The following is a 26701-nucleotide window of genomic DNA, read 5'->3' on the forward strand; positions in this document are numbered from 1 at the left end:
TAGGTCATTTGCATGAGAGGGGACATCATTGAATGAGTTTGGACTATTAATATTTTTTTTCCTGATGTGACGGTCCTTCCAACACCAATAGGAGTAACACAAGGATTTGGAGCCATGGCAATGTATTGAGGATCGTGAGTAGTGCTCCTTGACAAAAGCCTAAAGCAACAGCATATGAATGTGATAGAGATTTAATTATTTTAATTTTTATTGATAAAGATTATTCTCTAACCAAACAATTAGTAATATTTACGATTTATTGAACCAACCTTCATATTTTTGGTCAAATAAGTACACGTGATGAAATATATGTTCATTGCACGGAATCTTAATATTCATTGAGTTTCCAAATCGTATATTGCATAAGAATTATTTTACCATAATATGAATTCTAACCAATTTAATAAATCTAAATATTAACAAGTATGTATGGTAATTTTATGTATGTTAATATTATTTCATATGGACGTAATACTATAATATGATTTATAACCAATTTAAGAAATCTATATTGATAACCAATTCAAGTATGTATGGTAATTGTATGCATGGTATTAAAAATAATAATTACGTGTGGTATTATGTATAGTAATATTAGGTATGATATTATGTAATACGTAGTATTAATTAGGTTGTACATTTATTCTTTTCATATTCTCATATGGACGTAAATCCATAATATGGTATATATATATATATATATATATATATATATATATATATATATATATATAATTTTTCACTCCTTATTATAAAATAATAATTCAATAAAAGTTTTATATAAGTAAATAATTTGTAATATTTATCTTAAGTATAATTTGTCAAATTAATCAATTTTAATTTGATAATGATTATTTTCTAACCAAACAATTGGTAATATTTATGATTTATTGAACCAATTCATATATATTTTTTATCATCCAGACTAATTTTAATGGTCAAATTAATAATAAATTTTATTAGTTATTAATTAGCATAATATTAATTTATTATGCATAATTACTGTATAAAAATAAATTACCGTTCAAATGAGTACACAAGATGATATACATGTTCATTGCACGAAATCTTAATATTAATTGAGTTGTCAAATCGTATATTGCATAAGAATTATTCTTACCTTACTATATACAATTACAAATTTATTCCGAAATTCTGAAAATTAAATAAGTTAGAAATCTAATTTTAAGTATGTATTTCCTGTTTTTTCATTTTTAATTTATACAACTAATTTATTAATTTATATACACAATTTTTTGCTGCTTTTAATAAAATAATTCACTACATTTTTTTCAGTAAGTAATTCCTCTAAGCAAATAATCCGCAATATTCCCTGATATACTTTACAAAATTTAATCATTTTTTATTTTTATAATTTCTAATTTATTAAATAATATATATATATATATATATATATATATATATATATATATATATATATATAATTTAATATAGATATAATTAGATAAAGCTTATTTTGTGACCAAACAATTGATAATATTTACGATTTATTGAACCAATTCGTAAATGAGTCAATCTATACTATAATTAAAAACAAAATCCTATTTACTTGATTTCCCACCCAAACAATAGTAAATAGTAAAGGTAAATTTTAAAAAAAAGAATGGAAAAAAAGAACATAAATATTTCACAATAATATTCTACATCATCCATTAAAAATGGAATGGAAATTAGGTAAACTGAAAAAATAACTGAATATTAATAATTGACTGAAAATTAAAAATGAAAAAAGGAACATAAATTAGGTTAATTGAAAAAGGAAATAAATATTTATAATTGACTAAAAATAAAAAATGACCCATAATTGACTAAAATGGAAAAAGGGAAATAGTCAAATTATTACATTTTAATTTTTTACAATAATATTACACAATATAGTACATCAAACCATAATTATGTCATAAATCTTTCACAATTTTAAAAATGGAACAGAAATATTTCAATAATAATATTTTACATCATCAAGTAAACGTAAATTAAAAATGAAAAGAAAATATTTAAATAACAATATTCTACATCATCAATAATAAAGGCATATTCTAATCAATAATAAAGTTAAATTAAAAATGCAATGAAAATTAAAAATGAAACAGAAATATTTTAATAATAATATTCTACATCATCAATTAAAAATGGAACGAAAATTGGGTAAAATATCACTACATCTGATATTCTAATTGACCAATTGACTGAAAATAAAAAGAATAATTGGCTGAAAATGAATATGATATTACTAATTAACTGAAAATATAAAATGAAATGAATATTAATAGTTGACTGCAAATAAAAAATGATCTATAATTAACTAATATGAAAAAAATAAATGGTTAGTTCATTGCATTTTAATTAAAAATTGATGGAAACTAAAAATTGACGGAAATATTTCAACAATAATATTCTACATCATAGATAATAAAGGCATATTTTAAACAATAATAAAGTTAAATTAAAAATGCAACGGAAATATTTCAATAATAATATTATACATAATCAATTAAAACTCGAACGAAAATTAGGTAAAAATATCATTGCATATGATATTCTAATTGACTAATTGATTAAAAATAAAAAAAGAATAATTGGCTGAAAATGAATATGATATTACAAACTTACTTAAAATATAAAAAAAATCCATAATTGACTAATATTCTACAATTATATATTTTCACTCGAGTCACCCATCATGATGGACTGAAGGTGTTAGCTATAGATGATGATGGACAAGATTGTGTTGCTACTACCAATGTCGAAAGATGTTTCAATAATGTGTACATACAATCGTTGATATTTTTTTAAAATGACAAATTTGCTATATATCTAGACAAAAAAATATATATCTTCCATACAAATGAATTAAGATAGTAATTCATTCCTATAACTGAGTTGCTTGAGAATGAGCACATTTGACTAATTTATTAAAAAAAAAATACTAAAAATGATAAATAAAATCTCCAAAATTACAGCACCGCATGCGTACATCTACACATTAGCTATTAATTTGAGCAATTATTTGCTCAAATTTAAGCAATGATAACATCAAAACACATAGATAATCCAAACCATATGTTCAATTGCACTATATAATATTTGATGTTCTAATTTAAATAATTATATATTGATCTAAATATTCTTAATATATTACAACAAATCCATTCTGTGCATCGAACGGGTGAAAATACTATTATTCTAATAATTTTTTCTTTCCTTCTTTGGTGTAATTACTATGCTAATGTATTTAAATATTGAAAGAGAATTCTATAAAAAGGATCCTTAACTCACTAAAATTCTATATTATTCTTAAAAACTAAACCCCCATTTCTTACTTACCCGCCCAAACAATAAAAAAAAAAAAATTACCAATTAATAATACTAATAATAATTATCAAAAAAGTTTGTAGTAAAATAAAAAAAAAATATCCTTAATTCACAAAAAAATAGAAAAAGAAACGGGATTCACTAATTAATTAAAACTAACAATAATTAGTAAAAAAAAGATCATTAATTCACTAAAAATGAAAATATAAACGGAATTTACTGATTATGACTAATAATAATTGGTAAAAAAAAAATAAAAAATGAGTCTTAATTCAATGAAAATGGAAAAAAGAAACGTAAGGGTGTGAAAAAAAAATCATAATAAGGATAACAGTAAAAAAAAAAAAGAAAATTCTATCAAAAATTAGAATAATAAAAAAAGTTTCTTAATTCACGAGAAATAGAAAAGGAAATGGAATTTACTGATTAATTAATAGTAATAATAATCAATCAAAAAATTAGCAGTAAAATATGAAGAAAAAAAAAGATCCTTGTTTCACTAAAAATGGAAAAATAAACGAAATTTACTGATTAATACTAATAATAATCAGTAAAATTGAAAATAAAAAAGGATTCTTAATTCAATGAAAATGAAAGATTTTTTTTTTTTTTTAAAAAGGGGTCATAATAAAAATAACAGTAAAAACAATCTTACAAAAAAATTGAAAAAAAAAAAGATTCATAATTTATGAAAAATAGAAAATGAAATGGAATTCACTGAATAATTAATACTAATAATAATCAGTAAAATTAAAAGTTAACATTAAAATAGAAAAATATAAAAGGATCCTTAATTCACTAAAAATAGAAAAAGAAACGAAAATCACTGATTAATACTAATAATAATAAGTTAAATAGGTAAATATAAAAAGATTCTCAATCTATACCATTATTAAAAAGAAAATCATTCTTCCTTACTTTCACACCCAAAACAATAGAAAAAGAAAAAAAATCTATAATATAATTAAAAACAAAATTCTATTTACTTGATTTATCGCCCAAACAATAGTAAATAGTAAAGGTAAATTAAAAAAAATGATGAAAAAAAGAACAAAAATATTTCACAATAATATTCTATATTATCAATTAAAAATGGAATGAAAATTAGGTAAATAAATAAGTATCTGTTCAAACATATTTTCTCAACCAACACCTTCACTAAGGCTAGATCTCATGTTCAAACATATTTTCTCAACCAACACCTTCACTAAGGCTAGATCTCATGACTTCCCACATAAGAGAGGTCACTACATGCCATCTGAGCACAAGGTGTTTGGCAACAAACATTAGGTTAATTGAAAAAGGAAATGAATATTAACAATTGTTTGAAAATAAGAAAAGATTCATAATTGACTAAAATAGAAAAAAAAACGGTCAGATCATTGCATTTTAATTTTTCACAATAATATTACACAGTATAATACATCAAATCACAAGTATGTCATAAATTTTACACAATTTTAAACAATAGAATGGAAATATTTCAATAATAATATTCTACACTATCAAGTAAAGGTAAATTAAAAATTGAAAAGGAAATACTTCAATAATAATATTCTACATCATCAATACTAAAGACATATTTTAAACAATAGTAAAGGTAAATTAAAAATGTAGCGAAAATTAAAAATGAAATGGAAATGTTTCAATAATAATATTCTAAATCATCAATTAAAAATGAAACGAAAATTTGGTAAAAATATCATTGCATTTGATATTTTAGTTCGCTAATTGATTAATTGACTAAAAATAAAAGAGAAGTAATTGGATGAAAATAAATATGATATTACTAATGGATTGAAAATTTAAAAGGAAATGAATATTAATAATTGACTGCAAATAAAAAATTATTCATAATTGATTAATATGAAAAAAATAAATGGTTAGACCATTGCATTTTAATTAAAATGGAAGGGAAACTAAAATTGAACGCCAATATTTCAATAATAATATTCTACATCATAAATAGTAAATGCATATTTTAAACAATAGTAAAGGTAAATTACAAATGGAACAGAAATATTTCAATAATAATATTATACATCCTCAATTAAAAATGGAACACAAATTAGGTAAAAATATCACTCCATGTAATATTCTAATTGACTAAAAATACAAAAGAATAATTGACTGAAAATGAATATGATATTACTAATTTATTTAAAATATAAAAGGATCGCTAATTGACTAATATTATACCATTATATATTTTCACCGAGTCACCCATCCTGATCAATTGAAGGTGTTAGCTCTAGACAATGATGGACAAGATTGTGATGCTACTACCAATGTTGTCTACAAAGAGGTTTCAACAATGTGTAAATAAAATCGTTGATATTATATTTTTTAAATGACAAAATTGTTATATGTATAGACAAAAAAAATATCCTCCATACAAATGAATTAAGATAACAATTCATTCATATAACTGAGTTGCTAGAAAACGAACACATTTGTATAATTTATAAAAAAAAATACTAAACAATGATAAAAAAAAAAAAAAAATCTCCAAAGTTATAACACTACATGCATACATCTACACATTAGCTATTAATTTGAACAATTATTTGCTTAAATTCATACAATGATAATATAAAAACACATAAATGATCCAACCCGTATATTCAATTGAACTATATAATATTTGATGTTCTAATTTAAATAATTATATATCGATCCAAATATTCTTAATATATTACAACAAATCTATTCCGTGCATCGCACGGGCGCAAATACTAATATATATAAACATTAATGTGCAATCCAACTATTAGCTTAGTCTTTTAGTTAAGATGGAGCACACTTCAATATCAGAGCCATGTCCGGTTATGGGAGAACAATTTGTTTTAAAAATGTAGCAATCCATTGTCCCAATGGCTAATTGTGCAACCAAAAGTATTTTATTTTGAGAATGTTGCAACTTGCAAATTTGGTACCCATTGTCCCAAATGGGTAAAAACTTCAAAATTACAAAAGCTGGCAAGTAATTACTTACAACAAAGTTAACCTTGATCTACTATCAACTTCACAATAAGCTTACCACTACAATAAATATTGAAACAAAAAGTAAAATTTAAGTTAGCAAGCCATCAAGGCTGCATTCTTCTTCTTCTTCTTCTTCTTCCATGGTAGCCCCATTTAATAAGCCTCAAACAAGATTATCTACAACTGTTACTTCATCCTCCCCGATTTCACTTTGCATCTGCAAGTCTCAAGCGTATTGATTCAGGGCCCGGGATCTTGTTAACACTGCAAAGCGTGGAATGAGTGACCATACTTTCGACTATAGGAATATCTAAATGATAGTGAAAGGAGAAAAAAAATTAGGACTTACCATATGAGGAGATCGCCACTTGATGCTGGCTTTTCATGGATCCATTCTGGCGCTAGTTCATGCAGTAATCTGAGTTGCTCTTCGATTTCTCCTGCAGAAACGAAACAGTTTAGCCTTGGAAACAAAAAAAAAAAAAAAAAAAAAAAAAAAAAAAAAAGGTTTCTTTAGAATCAGTTGGGTCGAGATTTGGTACGAGGCTTACTAGTATCAACAGTTCCTAGGTGGCTTGAAACGATCTTGTGCATAAATTCCTCCTTGGTGATGACAGAGCGTCTGATCGATTGAAACAGGAAATAAATTGTGTCAAACAGTTTCGGTAGCCCTGCAAGCATTTGTTTCCTCCATTTTGCTTGTGAGATGGCGGGATCTTTTTCCTCGAGCGCTTTCCTTTCCTTTTCTCTTATCTGCATAAGCACCACGGTTAGTTTTTTTTCTTGAAAATTAGTTTGAAACGAAATGGCGAGAAGCTTGATATGTACTTACTGATTCCAGGAGATCCTCGGGGAGATCATATACATCATCACGAGCTGAAAGTCTTTCGGTCTCACTACCTTCGTTCTTCACTGGAGTGTCAAAGATCTGCCTGACCGCCCTGGAAGGGCGCCTAACTAGTTTGTTTGGAGATTTAGCTGAATCGTCGTCTTCTGGAGTCATATAACATCTCTTGGGAGGTCGAAGAGCGGGTGTGGAGCTCACCGGTTTTGCTGGGGTGGATGCGAGTTTAGTTGGTGTCCCTTCACCACTCAAGAATGAACCTTCCTCGACTTTTGAGAGACGCAAATCCTTCTCAACACAAGATTTAGAAGCTTTCCTCTCGGGGGGAAGATTGACAGAAACCGTTTGTTCTTTCTTGGTGTCCTCCGCCCTGCAGCGCTGGGAGAAGCTCCCGAAAGAACGAGAGAGGTGGGAGGTTGAAGCCGGGGGTTTAGACAGGTTGACGATAATGCCAATGCCACCAATCTCAGACACAACTTCATTTCTCGCCTCACCACCCGAACCAGAAGGCACCGGTGGCTTTGATTGATTGAAGGGATATGGTAATTCCTCCTCTGGAATATCATCTCCCTGAACCAAACATCATAGTCAACAAAAACCATTCATTTGCAAAATCATTAAAAGCAACAATCTGGCAACAATGTTCATTCCACCAAACACTATCCATGAAATCACAACAGAAAACTAATAACAAATAAATCTTGAATTCTCATCATCAAGTTTCGCTTATATTAGCTTGATCCAGAAAATCATTATGCCATCAAAAAGTAAATGCATACCTCTGGATGGGATTTGAAGAAATCCAAAAGTCGAGCCCGGAAAACTTTCCTCAACTCCAAATTCCCATTCCCAGATTTCACCTTTCCATTGTCCCCAATCGCACTGGCATTTAGATTAATACGAAGATCAGGCTTCATACAGCTCGTGCGTTCATCATGGACGAGGATCTTCGTAACCTCGATGGCTTCAGGTAAAATAAACTTCAACTGAGCTAGATGGCTGTGAGAAAACCTCCTATTAAATCAAACCAAAACCAATAAATTAGCACAATGGCCATAACCTAATGACAGCAAATCTTGAAGAGATTAAAGAAATGCAGCTAATTAACTCTCGATTTGGTTTATGTACCTGTCGGTTAAACACTCGATTTTGGGACTAATGTTTGTAAATGTTGTCTTTGATCCCTTCATTCGTAGCAGCCGGATAGAACTATCCAAGCTATTGAAGAATTCACCCAAAATCTCGTACCTGAAACATAGTCACTAACATTAATATTCAATAGAATCAAAACCATTTCGGATTAGAAATTGGAATAATTATTTGAAACCCAAAAACTATAGATTAAACAGAAAAAAATATTGAAAACTGTACAAGATTATCCAGCCAAAATAGCAAAACCAAAAGGGGAAAGTTCTTACTTTTCCGGCAGCTTTGCTGGACCGTCGGACTTCTTAGGCTTTGCAGGCGGAGATTCAGGCTGGGAACCAATCTGCCCGGCGGCGGAGCTCAAAAGTGGATCTGCTTGAGATGGCCGTTCCGGATCTGATTTCCGGAGCTTTAGCGCCGCCTGTCGGACTTGTTTCAAGGAGAGCGCGGAGTTGCCGTTTCGACTCCGGCGAGGAGCATTGACCGGCTTCTCAGGGGTCTTGGAGCTCCATGGATCCCGGTCCGCCGGAGACTTAATCTCCGGCGAAGGATTTGGCTTCGAACTGGAATGCAGAACCTTCTTCGTCTTAAACGATTCGAGCAACGACGACTCGGCGGAGTCCATTACAAAAATTCACTGTAAAACTAAAACCAAAACTCCGTCACTAATCAACACAAATATGGATGAAAAAACTACAATTTCCATTTCCAAAATCGAGCTGAAAAATAACAGCCCAGATAACGAGATAATCCACAAACAGACAAAAAAAGACTAAAAGATCTACCAGAATTTCGATCAAAGACCAAAACTTTCAGTTCAAAAGCGCTATAAAATCACATAAAAACAATGGGATTACGAAAAAAAGCTCCATAAAATCGATCAAAGGATTTACTAACCTCCGTTAAGAAACGCTTCTTTATCTTCTTGTCGTTCTTGAGGCTGGGTTTCGGGGCAAGCGATGGAAGAAGGAAGGTGTGCAATGGTGGTTGCGCGGCATAAATGTTAGGGTTCTGGCGGGAATGCTGATGTGGCAAGCGACGTGTCCCCTTGCCACGTAAGGATTCGCGCCAAATTCTATTGAGTGTGGGATTGTGGGCTGGGCCTGATTATATTTCCTAGAATATGACCGTTGGCAACCCTGCCAACCCATAAAAAGAAAAAGGAATAAATTTTTATTTTCTATTTTTATATATATATATATATATATATATATATATATATATATATATATATATATATATATATATATTGGACCGTTGGGAATTAATATTTTTCCTTCTTCGAGAAAACAAATTCATATTTTTCGTGAATTATTTATTTAAATTCTTCTTTTTATACATTAGAAGAAAAATAAAAGACAATAGCAAGCCCTCCCCAAGTTTGCAGAATTAGTGATGCAATTTATTGAATTTATTTATATAGTTTATATAAATATCATAAATTGTATTATAAATAGAGTCTGATCTTTCAATTGTATAATTAGTTAATAAATTATCTTGAAATATAATAGTGATTGAATAACAAATAAGTATGTCACGTTGAATATTATTACAATTGTAAGGGAATGAGTGTTATTGATTGATTATGAGTTATCACATTATTCGACAATATCTTTATTTATAGGAGTATATTTATGCAATTCTAATTCTATTTGGACAAGGTAAAGCCATACAAGGATCTTTTTAAAACAATAAATTTATTATTATTATTATTAGTATTAATATTATTATTATTATTTTGGTCGACAAAAGGAATGTGTAGTCATGACAAGATGCTGTGTACTAGATAACCATTATTCATTTGTAATAGTCTGCAAACTACACTAGGAAGATAATATGTGACAAGTTCAACCTCAAACTCAAACTCAATATTGATTTAATCAAATTACTCAGTAGTAATTAATATAAGTTTTATAAATCTAGCTCTACAAAGTTAGGAAATTAAAATCAAAATTAAAAATATAAAACAAGGAATTAATTATCGAGAAATAGATAACAATAATGAGAAAGTAAAGATTTAATTATAACGGGAGGTCTATTCAATAAGTTTATACAGTTAGAATCAACCTACAAAGTTAAGGTAGGCCCTGACCCGTGATATAACAATGGGTGATACATAATTGTCCAAGTTAAGGACCCAGACGAAATTCGACCCGCTAAAATACAAATTTTGTTTTTTGTTTTTTTTTTTTTTTCTCACATAAATTCGGATTTGGTTTAATTATAACCCGACCCGAGACCACATCTCCCTCGACGGCCACTGCGGAAAGAGGGTTTTTTCGAGGGTTTAACAAATCAACGAAAAAGCTACAATCTTTACCAATTCCCACATTCTCCCAACTCCATTGAAGCTCCGCCATGAGAAGAGCTTCATCCATACTTATTCCACGTCTTCGCCGCCACGCCAAGGCATCATCTTTCATCTCCAAACCCATCAATTCTCCCTTCTCCTCCCTCACTTCAACAACTCCATCACACCCCAATCTCAAACCTAGCAGCAAAACCCAACCTTCTCTCTTCTCCAATGGCAACCCCCAGATGTTCAACACTCTCGCGGACCAAACCCCGCCCCAGATGTCCTCAAGGCAGCGAAAGATCAAAGAAAGATCGGAACTTGAGGAGGCCTTCGAGTCCGCAGAGACCACAGAGGAGATGCTCAAGGCTCTCCGGGATATGGAGGCCTGCTTTGATGAAACCGAGCTTGGATTGGCTTGCCTGAAAATGGGCCTCAAACTCGACCAAGAAGGTAAGGATCCTGAAAAGGCTCTGTCTTTTGCCAATAGGGCTTTGAACGCTTTGGATAGAGATGATAAAGTGTCTTTGCCTCTTGCCATGACTCTGCAGCTGATGGGCTCTGCTTGTTATAGTCTAAAAAGGTTTAATGATAGCTTAGGGTACCTTAATAGGGCTAAGAGGGTTTTGGGTCAATTAGAGAAAGGGGGATCTTGTAGTGTTGAAGATTTTGGCCCTGTCCTCCATGCTGTGGAGCTTGAATTGTATAACACAAAGACAGCCATGGGGAGGAGGGAGGAGGCTCTTGTTAATCTCAGGAAGTCTTTGGAGTTAAAAGAGATGAGTTTGGAGGAAGAAAGTAGAGAACTTGGCAAGGCTAATAGGGATGTTGCCGAGGCGTATGTTTCCGTCTTAAATTTCGATGAGGCACTGCCGTTTTGTTTGAAGGCATTGGAGATACACGAGGGGCAATTGGGGAACAATTCCGTCGAGGTTGCCCACGACAGGAGACTTCTCGGGATTATCTACACCGGGTTAGAGGAGCACGAGAAGGCGTTGGAACAAAACCAATTGTCGCAAAGGGCCTTGAAGAATTGGGGCCGTGGTTCAGAATTACTCCAAGCCGAGGTCGATGCTGCCAATATGCAGATTGCCTTGGGGAGGTACGATGAAGCGATCGAGACTTTGAAGGGCGTTGTTCAGCGGACCGATAGAGAAAGCAAGGACCGAGCTATGGTCTTTGTATCCATGGCAAAAGCGTTGTGTAATCAGGAGAAGTTTCCAGACTCAAAGAGGTGCCTCGATGTTGCCTGTGGGATCCTCGGTAAGAAAGAATCGAGCTCCCCTATTGAAGTTTCCGAAGCGTATATGGAAATCTCGATGCAATACGAGACGATGAACGAGTTTGAAACCGCAATATCGTTGCTGAAAAGAGCGCTGAGAATGCTCGATAAGATCCCTCAGGAGCAGCATTCAGTAGGGAGTGTATCCGCAAGAATCGGGTGGTTACTTTTGCTAACGGGAAAAGTCGAGCAAGGCATTCCTTACTTGGAGGACGCAGCCGAAAGACTTAAAGAGAGCTTCGGTTCGAAACATTATAGTATCGGTTACGTTTACAATAATTTAGGAGCTGCATACATGGAACTCGATAGACCACAATCGGCTGCACAAGTTTTTGCTTACGCCAAGGATATCATGGATGTCGCTCTTGGCCCTCACCATGCCGATTCAATCGAGGCATGCCAAAACCTATCGAAAGCATATGCTGCTATGGGAAGGTAAGAAAAATAATCTCTTGATGCATTATATTGATTGAGCCACAATGGTCGATACTTCATTCACAATGCAATCTCTTATGTATCTATGTTTTCTTGATTTACTTTATATTTTCTTGCTTATTCTTCAAAACTTAGTTGATTTAGTAGTTACAAGAAGAGCTAATTCCCTCTTAAGATCGCATTTTCTCGTACCTATAGTCCTATACAAGATGATTTTCAAGGAAGGTTGAACGAGAGTCTGTATAAATGTCTAATTGCCTAAACAAGAACGAAAGAGGAAAAACGAAGAGTACTTCTTTTTCATGGTGGTGGGGACATTGGGCGTTCCTCTTACACCTTGGGGTGTTTGGTGAATAGTTGTTAGCTGATTGGTTAGTGGGTTTGACTAGTTGATAGCAGTAGCTGATTGTAGAAAGATGTTCGGTAATTTAGCTGTTAGCTGACAGTTGATTATATGCAAAATGACTTTCTTAAAAAGCTTATCGAAACATCTTTTTCAATTTTAGCTTTTTGGAGCAATAAGCTGTTACAAAAAGCTAATTAATCAAACATTTATATTGGTTGTTTAATAAAGTCAAATAACTAATAGTAGTCAAATAAGCCAAAATTGGCTGATAAGTTAAATATGTTATTGGCGAAGATCATTACTAAAGGGAGGAAATTTAGGCTGGTTGGATCTCAACCCACCCAGAGTATTCATTACCTGCTTTAGTCTTATCCATTTCTTTATTAGTGGAGAAACACTGTTTATTAACCTTAGTGATGGATCCTTTTGCAGCTATCAACTTGCAATTAACTTCCAGAAGAAAGTTATAGAAGCTTGGGAAGGCCATGGTCCAAATGCAGAAGATGAACTTAAAGAAGCTTATCGAATTCTTGAGCAGCTAAAGACGAAAGCCCGTGGTTCATTGCCAGAACAGCCCCCTATTAAGGCCTTGCCTTCATCAAACGCCTCTAGCTTAAATAGTAACTCTCAATCTGATGTTTCAATCACTGAAAGGTGATCAATGTCGGTTTTTTGCCACATATTTTGGGATCTTTTTCATCTTCAACAGCAAAGGAACTATAGTTTAATTTGTAACTTCTTCTTCAAATAGCTTCCATAGAAGTGCTTGGCATTCATCACCTTGCATGCATATATTCAATCATATATTAGTTTGCAGTCTTGGCTGTCTTGCACATACTGTGCTAATGAGTAAATACTTGGCACACAAACACACACACACACACACACACATACATATGTATATATAGACTCATGATCAAATGAGTCTACCCCTTCCCATGAGTGTGTGTGGACAGATCTGGGCCATTGAATGCTTGAGATCAATGGCTTAGATTTCTCCAACTGTGTTTCGCGAACTGTGCAAGTGAAATGCATAGTTGTCGTGCATAGTTGGCGAAATCTAAGCTATTGATTTCAAACATTCAATGGTCCAGATCTGTCCACACGGACTCATGGGAATGGGTGGACTCACTTGATCAATGGCATATATATATATATATATATATATATATATATATATACATTGCTACCTAGTTTGAAATGTGAGTTGAGTTGGGAGGAGAGATTGCCAGGGCAAGTAGTCTAAGAGGTGGACAGACGGTCTATCTTATGCTTCTTGAGATGCATTTTTAAAATGGAGCTCACGTTTTCATGGCTTTCTGAATGGAGAATCAACAAGTGTTGGGTTCCTGGTATGATCTGGTTTTGTCTGTTCACACTCGTTTGAAGCATTTTAAGGGTTTACAGTTTTCTTTCAACTAGTACTACTACTGCTAATATTCAATGGGAAGAATGGCACTTCTTGATCCTCTAATTCCATGTCCAAATGAGAAGATGGATCTATGCATCCTGCTGCTGCTACTCGATTCACCATTGTTTCTAACCTCGTCAACATGTCCGGTCTGTCTCAGGATTTCTTGGACCGACAGATAAACATGTCTGTCAGCTGCAGAATCCATGGAGAAGGATCTTCTGATGGGTTGGATGGAGGAGAACTGGGAATCTTTCTCTCTCACGTCAATCCACTCGTCCCCCATGATTGAAGCGCTGTGGAGCTTTCTGGGTTTTGTTTTTCTTGAAGAATGGGGCTGCCGCAGTAAGCTCCGCCGCGAGTCGCTTCTGTCCAGCGCCGCCGTCTGCGGCGGCGAGGCGGCGGTTGTGGTGTCGTCTCCGGTCAGCTCAATCACCACGAAGTCCTCGTCGCTGCCGGTCGCGCTTCCGAGGAACGGCCGGGGATCTTGGGGGGAAGAGTTGGGGGCGATGATCCGATCGAGCGGCGGCGTTCTTGATTTTCCGGCGATGCTGGTTCTGCAGAGCGGGCAACTGGCGTTGTTCTGCAGCCATATATCGATGCAATCTGAATGGAAGGCGTGGTTGCATTTGGGAAGAACCCGGAGCGTTTCCAGCGCCTGAAACTCACTCAAACACACCACGCACTGCCGGAAACTCCTCTCCCCGCCGCCGCCGCCGCCGTACTGGACCGTCGGGATATCGCGTATCAGCAGCTCATCCACCCCCCGGCTCTGCAACGACGGCGAATACGACGACACCAGCGCCTCCTCACGGCGGCGCTGTCTACTCACAAACAGCCGCCGCAACGGATCAATCTGCTGCCACCGGAAACAGCACTTGGTCACGAACACATAGTAGCTGACGAGCAAGAAACCGGTGGCCATGATGCCCAACAGCGCAATGGCGATCATCGGAAAGCCACCATTGCCGGAATCTGGGGAGGTGGGAACTTGGGATTCATGGATATGTGCTGTAATATCCATCGCAGAGAAACAAAGAATGTGATATATACAACGAATTGAACGCTCAGTACTGTAATAAAGATGTCTGCTTTACAAGGAGACAAGCTTGGAGATGGAAGCCAACAGTGAACCAGTATGATGAGATCTGAATAGGAAGACACTGTTCATTAATGCAGCGAGGAAAACGTTAACGTTAACACTTTGATATATGGGTTTTTGGCTGTGGAGAAAGGAAACATTTATGTGGGTTATGACTTTGGGGAAAATGATTTTGTGGGCATCTAGAACAGAAACATGGTAAGTCAAAAGTTTAATAAAAGAATGCTGAAACCCGGTCATCGAGTGAGTAAAATATTATTCTCCTATCAATTACAAGTTCGATTTTAGTCAATACAGTTCTGTATGATTCGCTAGCTATTACATGTCTGATATGATTTTTCTGGTGCTATTATTTATCTCCCTTCTTATATGATTTGCGAGCTATTACATTTTTGCTATCACAAAAAATGTTTAACATATAAGTAGAATGTACTTTGGGAGTTTGAAGATGCTGAGACATGGAATTAACAATGATAAAGATGCCTGACTGGCATTATGGTTTTGAGTTTTGACTGCAGAACTATCCTTAGATATTAGCTGGACTATAGCTATGCTCAAACAAATTATTTAATTGATGGCATCACTTTTCGAAAAGTTATAATTAATCAATACCAAATTTCTATTATATTTGGTATTAATCAGAGTAACCTATAAAATGTCAAAGGTAATAAGATGGATTTTGAATATGATCTGTGCACATAAGGGATTGCCCACTTTGAACATAATCTCCACACTGTTGCTGTCAAACCCGTGAACTAAGCTCGTGCAGGCAAGACAAAAAATATCTACTTATAACTCTATATGAAAAAGAAGTGAAGGAGATGGATGGATGTAGGAACAAAAAAGGAATTGAAGTGGGAAAACATCATTAAAGAACACGAAGGAAATGTGAATAGAATGGTGAGGAGGAAGAAATAGGAGCCGACCAGGTTGACCCATGTAATTGCAGGCGTGGGTGACCTCATGAATGCTGCTTTCCTGCATATATATATGCCCTTTTTTACAAACTGTAAGTAATGAATTGAAGGAAGAGTGAGATCTGAGGAACATAACCCTTTCTGCTGCAATCTCCAAAGTCCAAATTAAAATATTATTTTATTTGTTTTTACAAGGTTGCTGCAAATTCAAAAGGTCTGGTCTTTTGCCGGCTAGGATCATAATACAGGATTTATTCTGTACATACACTCGAGTAATAACGATAAGTTTTCCTTGTTACTCAAAAAGATTTGGTAAACTATAGCTAGAAAAGTCAAATTGCTTTATTTATATATAGTATTCAATTTGAATAATGACATTGCAATATAATATACCAAATATTACTAAAAAGAAGTGGTTCCTGGAGTTTAAGTTTCAGCAACACTTTTAGGAGAACCCTTTCTGAATAGGATCCGATCAAGACTCAATCTTGCTTAATAGAATACAGTATAATAATGATAATAATTCATCATATCTTACAAATTCAAGATTAGTGGTCCAGGCAAATTACGTTTGCAACAATGGATTGATACTAAAGGAATCTAAAATGTTTAGATTCTTGTGGAAAAACAACAAAACTTAGAGCAAATACGTGCTGTATAAATGTGTGCATATATAGTTTTCATGCAAACATTGCACAGAAACTAACCCACAATTTCAAGACTGAAAACCAAGCAGAGAATTGCAGAAAATTAAAGAGAAGTGAAGAAGAAGATGGTGTTGCTTCTTTCAAACTGGTCTGATGTTCAATCTGTGCCTGAACATTACATTTTCCCACCCGATGTCAGACCTGGAAACCTCGATTTCCCCACTTATACCGACATTCCAATCATAGACCTCGGAAACCCTGACAAGAATGAAACCATTCAGCACATCCTTAAAGCATGCCAAGACTCTGGGATTTTCCAGGTTCTTTAATTTCTTGATTTACATTGTTTTCTGCTACAAACTCATATATGTATTTCATCATCAGCTCTATCTTCCAAAGATTGAGACTTGAATTGAGAATGTTGTGAATGCAGGTGATTAACCATGGAGTGTCTGAGGATCTAATGGATGAAACAATGAATGTTCTTAAGGAATTCTTCAATCTGCCTGGAGAATACAAGGAAAGTTTTTACTCCCAGGACATGACTAAACCCTGCAGAATTTTCTCCAGCACTTTAGCTTATGAAACCGAAGAGTTTCACTTCTGGAGAGACAACTTCACCCACAGATGTCACCCCCTGGAAGATAACATCCATTCCTGGCCAGAAAAACCCACCAAATACAGGTAATTAAACACAAACAAACCTAAGCCCAGAATTCTTAAATTATCAATCTTTATCATTACCCACAACCTCAAATTATTTTTTTTTTCACTGATGATATATAAGATCTGTTGTGAGTGAGTATTCGGTGGAAACTCGAATGCTTCTGTTGAGGATCTTGAATATGATATCTGAAGGACTGGGAATCGAAGCGGGGTTCTTTGAAGGAGAATTGAGCAAAACTCACTTATTGTCAGTGAACCATCACATTCCATGCCCGGATCCATCTCTCACTCTGGGAATGCCTGTGCATGCTGATCCAAATCTCATCACCCTTCTTCACCAGGGTCAAGTTCCAGGGTATCAGTTCCTCAAAGATGGCCGCTGGACCAACGTTGCCCCTCTCCGCAACGCCTTCATCGTCCAACTTGGCCTAACCATAAAGGTAAGTATATAACGTATAGCGATTAATGTGCAATTCAACTATGAGTTTAGGCTTTTAGTTGAGATGGAGCACATATTTCAATTTGATATCAGAGCCAGATCAAAGGTGATGGTTCACTGCTGTCTGCTTGGAACCCTGGCGGTGCAATCCAACTATGAGTTTAGGCTTTTAGTTGAGATGGAGCACATGCTTCAATTTTCACAACATATGCGATTGTGTTAATGTGTGAGCATTTGGTCGAGCAGGTGGTGAGCAACGACAGGTTCAAGGCAGTAATACATCGTGTGGTGACGAACTCGAAACAGAGCCGAACTACCATCGGAGTGTTTCTTGGCCCGTCTCAAGAAATCTCCATTGAACCGGCTGGAGCTTTGGTGGATTCCGGCGAGCCGCCGGTGTACCGGGCTTTTACGTACCCGGAGTTGTTCAACTTCTTCAAGGCAAATCATTGCGATGGACTCCGATGCTTCAAGACCGACTCCAATTAGTTGCACCACTTGCAAGGCGGACCAGAGTCTAAAAATACACAAATTACATACAAAATGTTCACAATTTACATACTGAATGTTCATAATTTAAATTGTGAATATTTAGCATGTAAAATCTAAACATTCAATATGTAATTGTGTATTTTTGAATTCAAGTTCACATTGTAAAGTGGACCTAGGTCCCCCGAATAATTTATCAATTAGTTATGTGTAAGCGAAATAATCATGTAACCGTATATTTTCAATGTTAAAAACAGGTTTGAACTGTACACTTTTCGGTAGTGGTTGCGGACTTTTCTTTTATATGTAATATAAAGTGTTGTGGAAGAAATAATGGTAGCATGAGCTTTTGCTTGGTTTGATTTTGGAGTTAACCTGCCCATATTTGAATTTAAATCGGATTATCAATATATATTATTATATTTAAATTCGAGTTTGTAAATATAGAAAAGTTGTACAATATCTTTTATTTTTAAGTAAAATAAGAGAAAAATAAAAAATTACAAAAAATTTAGTGTAAGCCACAGCCAACCATTAGAAACCAAGAGTGATTTAGTATTTTAAAGGATTACGAAACACATGTAGCTTGACCATATAATCGGCATAGAGATTAGTCTCCGTGGAAACATATCTACTTTAGAGATTAATTGTAATTTTATTTTGTTTTAATCTCTTAAATAATTAGGTAAAATTAAATATTAGGCATTTTAAAATTTGAAGTCTTGTGTTGTTGCACAATCTAAAATTCGGCCCTGGTAATTTCTGACGATATGAATGAAGACCAATCGTTATGCATTGGAACCGTGGACACGGTTATATGTTCATAATTACTGAATTATATATTCATAATTATAAAGCTATATATTCATAAATTTTTTGAACTTCATATTCATAATTATTGAACTCTATATTAACAATAACAGAACTCTACGTTCATAATTACTGAACTATATATTCATAATTATAAAACTATATATTCATAATTTTTAAACTTCATATTCACAATTATTGAATCTCTATATTCATAAATACATAACTATATGTTAATAATTATGTTCACAACTCTACGTTCATAATTATAAAACTATATGTTTATAATTATTGAAATATATATTCATAATTATGAACAGTTTTAGAACCGTATCTGATGGATCTATTGTACCCGGAACGAACCGATCCGGAGAGACGGACCCGAGGCGCCTCGGCCCAACACCTTGGGCCGTGGCCGGGTCGGCCCAAAGAAACTCGGCCATGGGCCGAGCCCGGCCACGGACGAACTCGGTACACCCAAGCTCGTCACCATGGACCCGGCTACTGCCAAGCCGAGCCGGTTCATGGTGGACTCGGCTAGCCCGAGCTCGGCACATGCCCGGCTCGGCCATGCCGAGTCGCCCCGCTTTGGATCCGGTCCCGGAGGAGACGCGGTCAAAGCGGACCGATCTAACCACCCCCAGTTCTAGGGGTGCGGTTGGGGATTGAGCTGGTATAAAAAGCTCCCTCCTTGTCCTAACAAGGGACCCCTAATCATTATCTGACATAACATATTCCTGAATTACTATCTTATAGCATTATTTTCCTAATCAAGTCTTATAATAGCTTATTAGCGATAATTAATACAATATACGGTCTCTGCGATCTTACGATATCCTTGCGTTATATTTATTTATTTCATATCACATTCTTATCCTGATTCATTGATTCGGGTCTACCCCGAGTCAATTAGTTCCATCAGTATCTATACAGTTCCACGGCATAACTTGCCAATGAAGACACTCAAGACATACTGAGTATCACGAGTCCAGAAAAAATTACTATTACACGCTGCTAGGTTAGTGCTAGGTTGAACACCTTTGGCCCTTTTTTTTTTTTTTTTTTTTTTTTTTTTTTTAATATTAAGAAGAAGAGAGACTCATTAACAAATATAAAATGGGCCGCCATGGCAACATCTTTAAAGCTCCTTAGTTATGATTATTTAGGCTTGGAAAAAAACATGTTAAAGCCCACAGATAATTAGGTAAGCAACAATGGTTTCCATTCACAAAATAATTACGTAGGTTCAACCCAGCACGTATACAATACAGGTTAAATGGATAGGCCCGTTTTAAGTTGCTTTAAAGTCTAAATCCGGATTTACAGTACTATTGAAATACTTACTGTATCCATTCTCGCAAATTATGCTGTGGAAACGTATTTACCATGCGCATGATGAACACAGAGGTAAATTCATAATTTTTATACTGTAAATTTATAATTTTTTATTTTTTTTTAAACGTAGATTTATAATTTATAATTTTTATACTGTAGATTTATAATTTTTTATTTTTTTTAAACATAGATTTATAATTTTGTTTTTTCATTTGTTGTTACAGAAATTATGAATTTACAGTATAGAAATTATGAATCTACAGCATAGAAATTATGAATCTACAGTATAGATGTTATGAATCTACAATATATAAATTATGAATCTACACCTTAGAAATTATGGATCTATCCCGTTAACAACTAATGAAAAACAAAATTATGAATCTACGTTTTTTAAAAAAAAAAATTTTAAAAAATTATGAATTTACAGTATAAAATTTATGGATCTACCTTGTGTTCGCATGGTGAACACGTTTCCACAACATAACTCTACTATCCATTAATTCTTAGATGGATCCAACCTATATCATTACCTTGCTCAATTATTTAAGTTATAATGATATATAAAAAACCTCATTTTTCCTGTATTTTTTTTATCATATCGTATGATTTTGATACATCATATATATATATATATATATATATATATATATATATATAGTAATTTAAGCTCAATATTACTATTTGAATAGACACATAATTTACTATGTTCATCCCTATATATCCTTCACACAATCACATATATACGTATACAACAAACATGTACACTTTGATTTGCGCAAAAATATATATTCATTATCTGAAGGTGTATAATTCTTTGTGATTTACCCAAATAACTATACAAGAAATTAAATTTAATTCTTTGTGATTACCCAAATAACTATACATGGATTAACTCAGGTGAATTATCCCACCAAAGAATCATGTCTTACGTTGTTCATCACCTAAGCTAACACAACGTCATCCAATGATGCCATCCTGAATCACACAATAAGCAGTTAATTACACAATTAACTTGGTCACCAACCGAATCAAACCCAATCTAATTAAATTAATTAATTCCCACTGTCAACCCATCCGATCCATTTCTTGTTGTCACAAGTAAATTGCACTTAGACAACGTCATCAATATGACGATCTCAATTTGTCACTCCCAAACATACATGGCTACAAAATTCTCATTTTTAAATCTAATACAAAGTGAAACTTTATAGACACAAAGAAGTCTTTCAAGCCCTTTTTAGACTGCTTTAGGAATATGAAAAAGTAAGTATGCGTAGTATCAACTACCTACAACATTGATTGAAAACACTAACTACTTAGAAATGTCGTTAAAAAACTTAGACTGTTATGTAAAATTTATCGTGCAATTTTCTCTTTTCAAGATAACATGAATTTTATTTTTTATTTTTTTTTAAATAAAATTAAAAGAGTTTAGTTTAAGTTGCATCCTTGAATAATATATGCCTAGCTAGCTTCTTACATATTTGTTACAAAATAGTCGGACTTTAATTTAATTTAAAACTAAGGTGAGAAATAATATATCTTATGCCATCCTAGCCATCGTCTTAGTTTATTACATAATCTTGATTATTAAAAATTAATCACGTTGTTAATCATGGCTGCATTCACTGGATGTGTCAATTCTATATCACTAGTCATTTTCCATGGACGATATATATTTTTAAGTTACCGGAAACTGCATTTGGTATTCAAAAGTGTGTACTAAGTAAATCATATTTTCTGACCAATTTAATCAGCAAATGAGTATAAGGTAAATTAACCTTATACTAACTGATCGGTTCAAATTATGTAGACATTAACAATTATACAGTCAACTGTCCAATCAACTTGGCTCGAGTTATCCCAATATATATATATATATATATATATATATATATATATATATATATATATATATATATAGTGGTGAGTATAAATGGTGGCCAGCAGGGTGGAAGGAGAATTGGAAGCGAGGGAAAATGGATGAAGATCGCGGCGACGGGAAGAAAGAAGAAGAAGCGGAGGTGAAGTACCGGGGAGTGAGGAGGCGGCCGTGGGGGAAGTACGCGGCGGAGATACGCGATTCCAACCGGAACGGCGTCCGCGTGTGGCTGGGAACGCATGGCACGGCGGAGGAGGCGGCCAGAGCTTATGACAGAGCAGCGTATGAAATGAGGGGTAAATTCGCGGTCCTTAACTTCCCCGAAGAGTACCCTCCGCAGGTTGCTACGGCGGCGGCGTCTCCGTCGGCCCCTCCGCATGTTGCTTCTGGTTTTCCGTCGACGGCGCCGGAGTCGGCGTCTTCAGGCGGCTGCGCGGTAGTGGAAAATGTGGGTAATAAGTGTAGTGTTGAAGGACGAGAGACGACGGCGAAAGAAGTGATTGAGTTCGAGTGTCTGGATGATAAGTTGTTAGAGGACCTCCTCGGCTGCCACGAGACAGAACCTAAGAAGAAGTAACCAGACAGCCGGAAAAAATGGCGACGGCCGGCTGTAAATATGACGGAATCTTGAATTTTGACTTTTTTTTTTCTTTTTCTTTTTTTGGGAGGTGGGGGAAGTGATGAAAGCTATGATCTATGCATATTTGATTAATTATTTCTTCTTTTAAATGTTATTTCTTCTTTTATGCATATATATCAGTGATGGCAACTTGTACACTTGTTTTGTTGGAATATTCCTTTCAAGCAATTCGCAGCGCTTTTATTATGACAAACAAGAAATCAACAACAACATCCTTAGCTTGACTTTGAATTGAATTTAATTATTTTATTGGCTCATTTTTTTAATTAGTGGGAAAATTAAAATAATTAATTAGAACCAATTCAAACACCACTCATACAACCAAATTGACATTTAAAATTCCTCAATTAAATCAGGTACCTTGTGGTATGACATCAATATTATCTTCCCATATTAGTTAAGTACGTACAATATAATGTGTAGTTCAGATTAAAAGGTTTATAATTTCTCAATTGAATGATTTTTTTTTTTTTTTTTTGTGAGGCCATTTGCTTTTGCCACATTAGTATTGGCCATGTTTTTGGTAAACAAATTTCTGAAAATCATGACTATTTAAGAAAAAAAAAAAAAAAAAAACCAATGTCAATAGGAAGTATTACACCAACGCAAATAAGAACCTATTGGATAAAAATTCACAAACATGATTACATAAGTGGCAGGCTATTCGTTCAACACTTAGATGATGCTAGACGATATTACCATTCATAATAATGGTGTTGGTCGGTAGCTACAAAGAGTGTCTTTCTAGATCTCGATTTTGGTTGAAAAGTTAGTTAAAAATACATTCATTGACTAAGCTAAGAAACACATATTTCTATCCAAAAAGGTTAAGTAATGTATATGCAAGATAATTTTAACATTGAATTATAGTTAACATTAATTTATTTTAACTCCATTATATTCAATCAAATGACTTCATTTATTAGCTCATCTTAATTTAAAATTTAGCTCATCAATCAAGACTTCACTTCTTTTCTTCTTCTTTTTTAATTGTTTTGGTAGGCGTTCAACAAATCAACAATTGACTTCAACAATTCCATTGAATTCCTTTACTTTAATTTACCCATAATTGTAACGCAATACGCTGAGGTAAGAAGTTGACGTCATACGCCACATCTCATCTTCAATACATGATAATATGCACGCCTGCCAACAACAATGTATCTGGAATTCTTAATTAACTCTTTCTTCTTAGTGCAAGAAAATATGATGCCATGAAGCATATATATATTGGATTGCAATATTTTAATATTTGGATAAAAAAGTTGTTTTATACGTGTTGTCGAAACTAAATGTAATTAAAAGAAGTTTAAGTAATCTATCCAACGAATAATTTATATGCTTATGTGTTGGTCTTATAATTCATCTAAAGGATAATAATGACAAAAAGTAAAGAAGATAGATGTACGTGGTTTGAACAAGTACTTACGTCTACGGGAGGTCAGGAGTGAAACTATTATTTTATTAATTGTGTGGATGATGATCAACAAACTAGTAACAAAGCACAGGTCACGGGTTAGAGTCCCAGCAAGGGTAAATATAATTGTGCAGTTAAGATTGGAAGGTGTTGAGGGGAGGGGGAATTGTTGCGGTTGTTATACTGTGGACCTGTTGCGGTTGTTATACTGTGGACCATGGTCCGAAAACAACGTCGTTTCTTTAATTTAAGTAAAGAAACGACAGCTGTTACATTTTAATAAATTTCGTATTTTTTGTGTTTTTAACAAAATGAAATTACAGTGTATCTAAACTGAAACTGTATTGTGTTTATATTATCAAATGAAACTGTAATCAAATTGAATAATACTTTTTTTTTTTGAAATAAAACACTCTTACAATCAGACATTGAAATAAATTTTCAATGCTACACGAAATTTGAATCGCTGATTGTTTTTCAAGATTAAAGTTGAATTCGTTGGGAGAACCTGAAGCTTCTTTGATATTGTTAATGATCTTGCTACTCAAGTCTGACTCTATTGCGGCTCTTCTGTCAATAGACAATATCTCCATTAATCTGAACTGCATATCAAGGTTCAAATCTTCTTCGTGCTTGGGGTTAAGCAAACATACTCCATTATGATATAAATTGTTTCACTTTATGAAAAAAGAACTCGCCAAATAAACGAGAGGAAAACTCGTTAAAGATACGAGAGGAAATAACTCGCAAACGAAACGAGAGGAAATAACTTTAACAAAACAACAAATGAAAATCAAATCTAAACTAGTTAAAACAAATCCTAAACACTAAACCACTAACTAATATGTGTGTGTGTGTGTGTGTGTGTGTGTGTGTGTGTATATATATAATTTATTGAACTGCTAAAAAAAGGTAAAGAAGCTTGGATCTGGAGTTGGAGATGGCGAGGGACAGTGGTGAAGGAGGAAGAAACGTCGGTGAGGGGTTGGAGGAGATGGTGGCGGTGGAAGAGAAACGGGAAGAGGTGCCGACAACGGAGGAGAGGCCGAACGACAGGCGATTGAGAGACAATCGGAGTAGGGGAAGAAATTAAACGAGAGGAGGCCGGCGCCACCTCCGCAAAACGAGAGGAGGAGGCGGCCGATCAATGGAGGATGAGGGAAAATCCTTGTAGAGAGAATATTAGGTTAGGAGCGGAGCGGTCCTTTTCTTCTCGCTTAGCATTATGAATTGAATGAAACTGCAGTAAGTATAAACTGAAACTGAATTACATAGGTCTCACATATTGAGTGTATATTGTCAAATAGAACTGTAGTTGAATAGAAATGATACTTTAGTTTTGCTAAAATAAAACTACAGTATGTATAAAAAGAAACTGAATAACATGTCTCACATATTGAATGTATATTGTCAAATGAAACTGTAGTTATAATGAAATGACAATGTAGTTTTGTTGTAATGAAACTACAGTGTTATAAAATGAAACTGAATAACAGTTTCACATATTTGAGTGTATATTGTCCAATGAAAGTGTAGTTGAATTAGAATTATAATTTAGTAGTATTGTAATAAGACTACAGTGTGTATAAAATGAAATTCAATAACATGTTTCACTGTAATAAAACTATTGTACGTATGTATGTATGTATAATGTCGAATTAAACTGTAGTTGTGCTGAAATGAAAGTACAGTGTATATAAAATGTAAATGAATATGATATTCAAGCAAGGCTAATTACGCAAAACGGGTGTCATTTATTTTCATTCAAAGAAACGACACTGTTTTGGACCATGGTCCATAATGTTGTGTGGACCATAGTCCACAGTAAAATTTGTCAAATTGTTGGGTGGAGGCTTTGAAGAGCCAAACTTAGCACCCTGCCTATTGAAAATGCTCGGGTATAAGAAAATAGCTACTAGCTATAAATTTTTACGTAGTGGTAAGCGTTTAATTTGATTTTAACAGATCAAGATAGTGATTTTGTACTTGAGATTATAAGGGGGCATTAAGTTAGAGGAGTATAATGTAAATCAATATGAAGAATAATAAGGTTATATCCTTATTCCTGAAACACTCTCTCGCTTTCAAAAGAGGGTCCTATCTCCACATCATCAAATTTGTAATTCTTCAAAATATATATATATATATATATATATATATATATATATATATATATATATATATATATATATATATATATACACACATCAATGCAATATTCTCTTATTTTCAAATGCAATCTCACTTCCATATTACAATACAATAATTTTTTTTTT

General features: G+C 33.8%; 5 protein-coding genes across 6 annotated transcripts; 3 read left to right on the top strand and 2 right to left on the bottom strand.

Annotated features, from left to right (window-relative positions):
• Window positions 1-6217: 6217 nt before the first annotated feature.
• Window positions 6218-9316, bottom strand: LOC109161255 (CDT1-like protein a, chloroplastic). Of its 2 annotated transcripts, none has more exons than XM_019309578.1 (8): window positions 9209-9316; window positions 8584-8948; window positions 8294-8413; window positions 7945-8179; window positions 7154-7735; window positions 6873-7074; window positions 6671-6761; window positions 6218-6585 (listed from the first exon to the last, which is right to left on the bottom strand). In XM_019309578.1, the coding sequence occupies exons 2-8, from the start codon at window positions 8934-8936 to the stop codon at window positions 6528-6530; spliced, it is 1641 nt and encodes a 546-aa protein (XP_019165123.1). In that variant the 5' UTR covers window positions 8937-8948; window positions 9209-9316; the 3' UTR covers window positions 6218-6527. The 2 variants fall into 2 exon arrangements, with proteins under 2 accessions (XP_019165123.1, XP_019165128.1); XM_019309583.1 differs by having other exon boundaries at window positions 8584-8956; window positions 9209-9289.
• A 1217-nt stretch (window positions 9317-10533) lies between these two features.
• On the top strand, window positions 10534-13483 carry LOC109161245 (protein KINESIN LIGHT CHAIN-RELATED 2). Its single transcript, XM_019309569.1, has 2 exons — window positions 10534-12321; window positions 13100-13483. Exons 1-2 carry the CDS (start codon window positions 10670-10672, stop codon window positions 13323-13325), a joined length of 1878 nt encoding a protein of 625 aa, XP_019165114.1. The 5' UTR covers window positions 10534-10669; the 3' UTR covers window positions 13326-13483.
• Window positions 13484-13914: 431 nt separating this feature from the next.
• Window positions 13915-15437, bottom strand: LOC109161278 (RING-H2 finger protein ATL16-like). Its single transcript, XM_019309602.1, has one exon. The coding sequence runs from the start codon at window positions 15100-15102 to the stop codon at window positions 14101-14103; it is 1002 nt and encodes a 333-aa protein (XP_019165147.1). The 5' UTR covers window positions 15103-15437; the 3' UTR covers window positions 13915-14100.
• Window positions 15438-16666: 1229 nt separating this feature from the next.
• Window positions 16667-18700, top strand: LOC109161267 (hyoscyamine 6-dioxygenase-like). Its single transcript, XM_019309593.1, has 4 exons — window positions 16667-17064; window positions 17178-17428; window positions 17532-17850; window positions 18096-18700. The coding sequence occupies exons 1-4, from the start codon at window positions 16870-16872 to the stop codon at window positions 18336-18338; spliced, it is 1008 nt and encodes a 335-aa protein (XP_019165138.1). The 5' UTR covers window positions 16667-16869; the 3' UTR covers window positions 18339-18700.
• Window positions 18701-22465: 3765 nt separating this feature from the next.
• Window positions 22466-22945, top strand: LOC109158789 (ethylene-responsive transcription factor ERF096-like). The gene has a single exon (XM_019306684.1). It carries the CDS (start codon window positions 22466-22468, stop codon window positions 22943-22945), a length of 480 nt encoding a protein of 159 aa, XP_019162229.1.
• The last annotated feature ends 3756 nt before the right edge of the window (window positions 22946-26701 follow it).

Source organism: Ipomoea nil, unplaced genomic scaffold, assembly GCF_001879475.1.
Source record: "Ipomoea nil cultivar Tokyo-kokei standard unplaced genomic scaffold, Asagao_1.1 scaffold0302, whole genome shotgun sequence".
Lineage (NCBI taxonomy): Eukaryota > Viridiplantae > Streptophyta > Magnoliopsida > Solanales > Convolvulaceae > Ipomoea > Ipomoea nil.

What these genes read in the sequence shown, in the direction of transcription:
- LOC109161245 (XM_019309569.1), top strand. Translation starts at nt 10,670, where the DNA reads ATGAGAAGAGCTTCATCCATACTTATTCCACGTCTTCGCCGCCACGCC. An exon ending in GCATATGCTGCTATGGGAAG is followed by an intron (nt 12,322 to 13,099) that starts GTAAGAAAAATA and finishes ATCCTTTTGCAG; the next exon opens with CTATCAACTTGCAATTAACT.
- LOC109161278 (XM_019309602.1), bottom strand. Translation starts at nt 15,102, where the DNA reads ATGGATATTACAGCACATATCCATGAATCCCAAGTTCCCACCTCCCCA.
- LOC109161267 (XM_019309593.1), top strand. Translation starts at nt 16,870, where the DNA reads ATGGTGTTGCTTCTTTCAAACTGGTCTGATGTTCAATCTGTGCCTGAA. An exon ending in GAAAAACCCACCAAATACAG is followed by an intron (nt 17,429 to 17,531) that starts GTAATTAAACAC and finishes ATGATATATAAG; the next exon opens with ATCTGTTGTGAGTGAGTATT. An exon ending in AACTTGGCCTAACCATAAAG is followed by an intron (nt 17,851 to 18,095) that starts GTAAGTATATAA and finishes TTGGTCGAGCAG; the next exon opens with GTGGTGAGCAACGACAGGTT.
- LOC109161255 (XM_019309578.1), bottom strand. Translation starts at nt 8,936, where the DNA reads ATGGACTCCGCCGAGTCGTCGTTGCTCGAATCGTTTAAGACGAAGAAG. An exon ending in TCTTCAAATCCCATCCAGAG is followed by an intron (nt 7,736 to 7,944) that starts GTATGCATTTAC and finishes TGTTTGGTTCAG; the next exon opens with GGAGATGATATTCCAGAGGA. An exon ending in CCGAGGATCTCCTGGAATCA is followed by an intron (nt 7,075 to 7,153) that starts GTAAGTACATAT and finishes GTGCTTATGCAG; the next exon opens with ATAAGAGAAAAGGAAAGGAA.
- LOC109158789 (XM_019306684.1), top strand. Translation starts at nt 22,466, where the DNA reads ATGGATGAAGATCGCGGCGACGGGAAGAAAGAAGAAGAAGCGGAGGTG.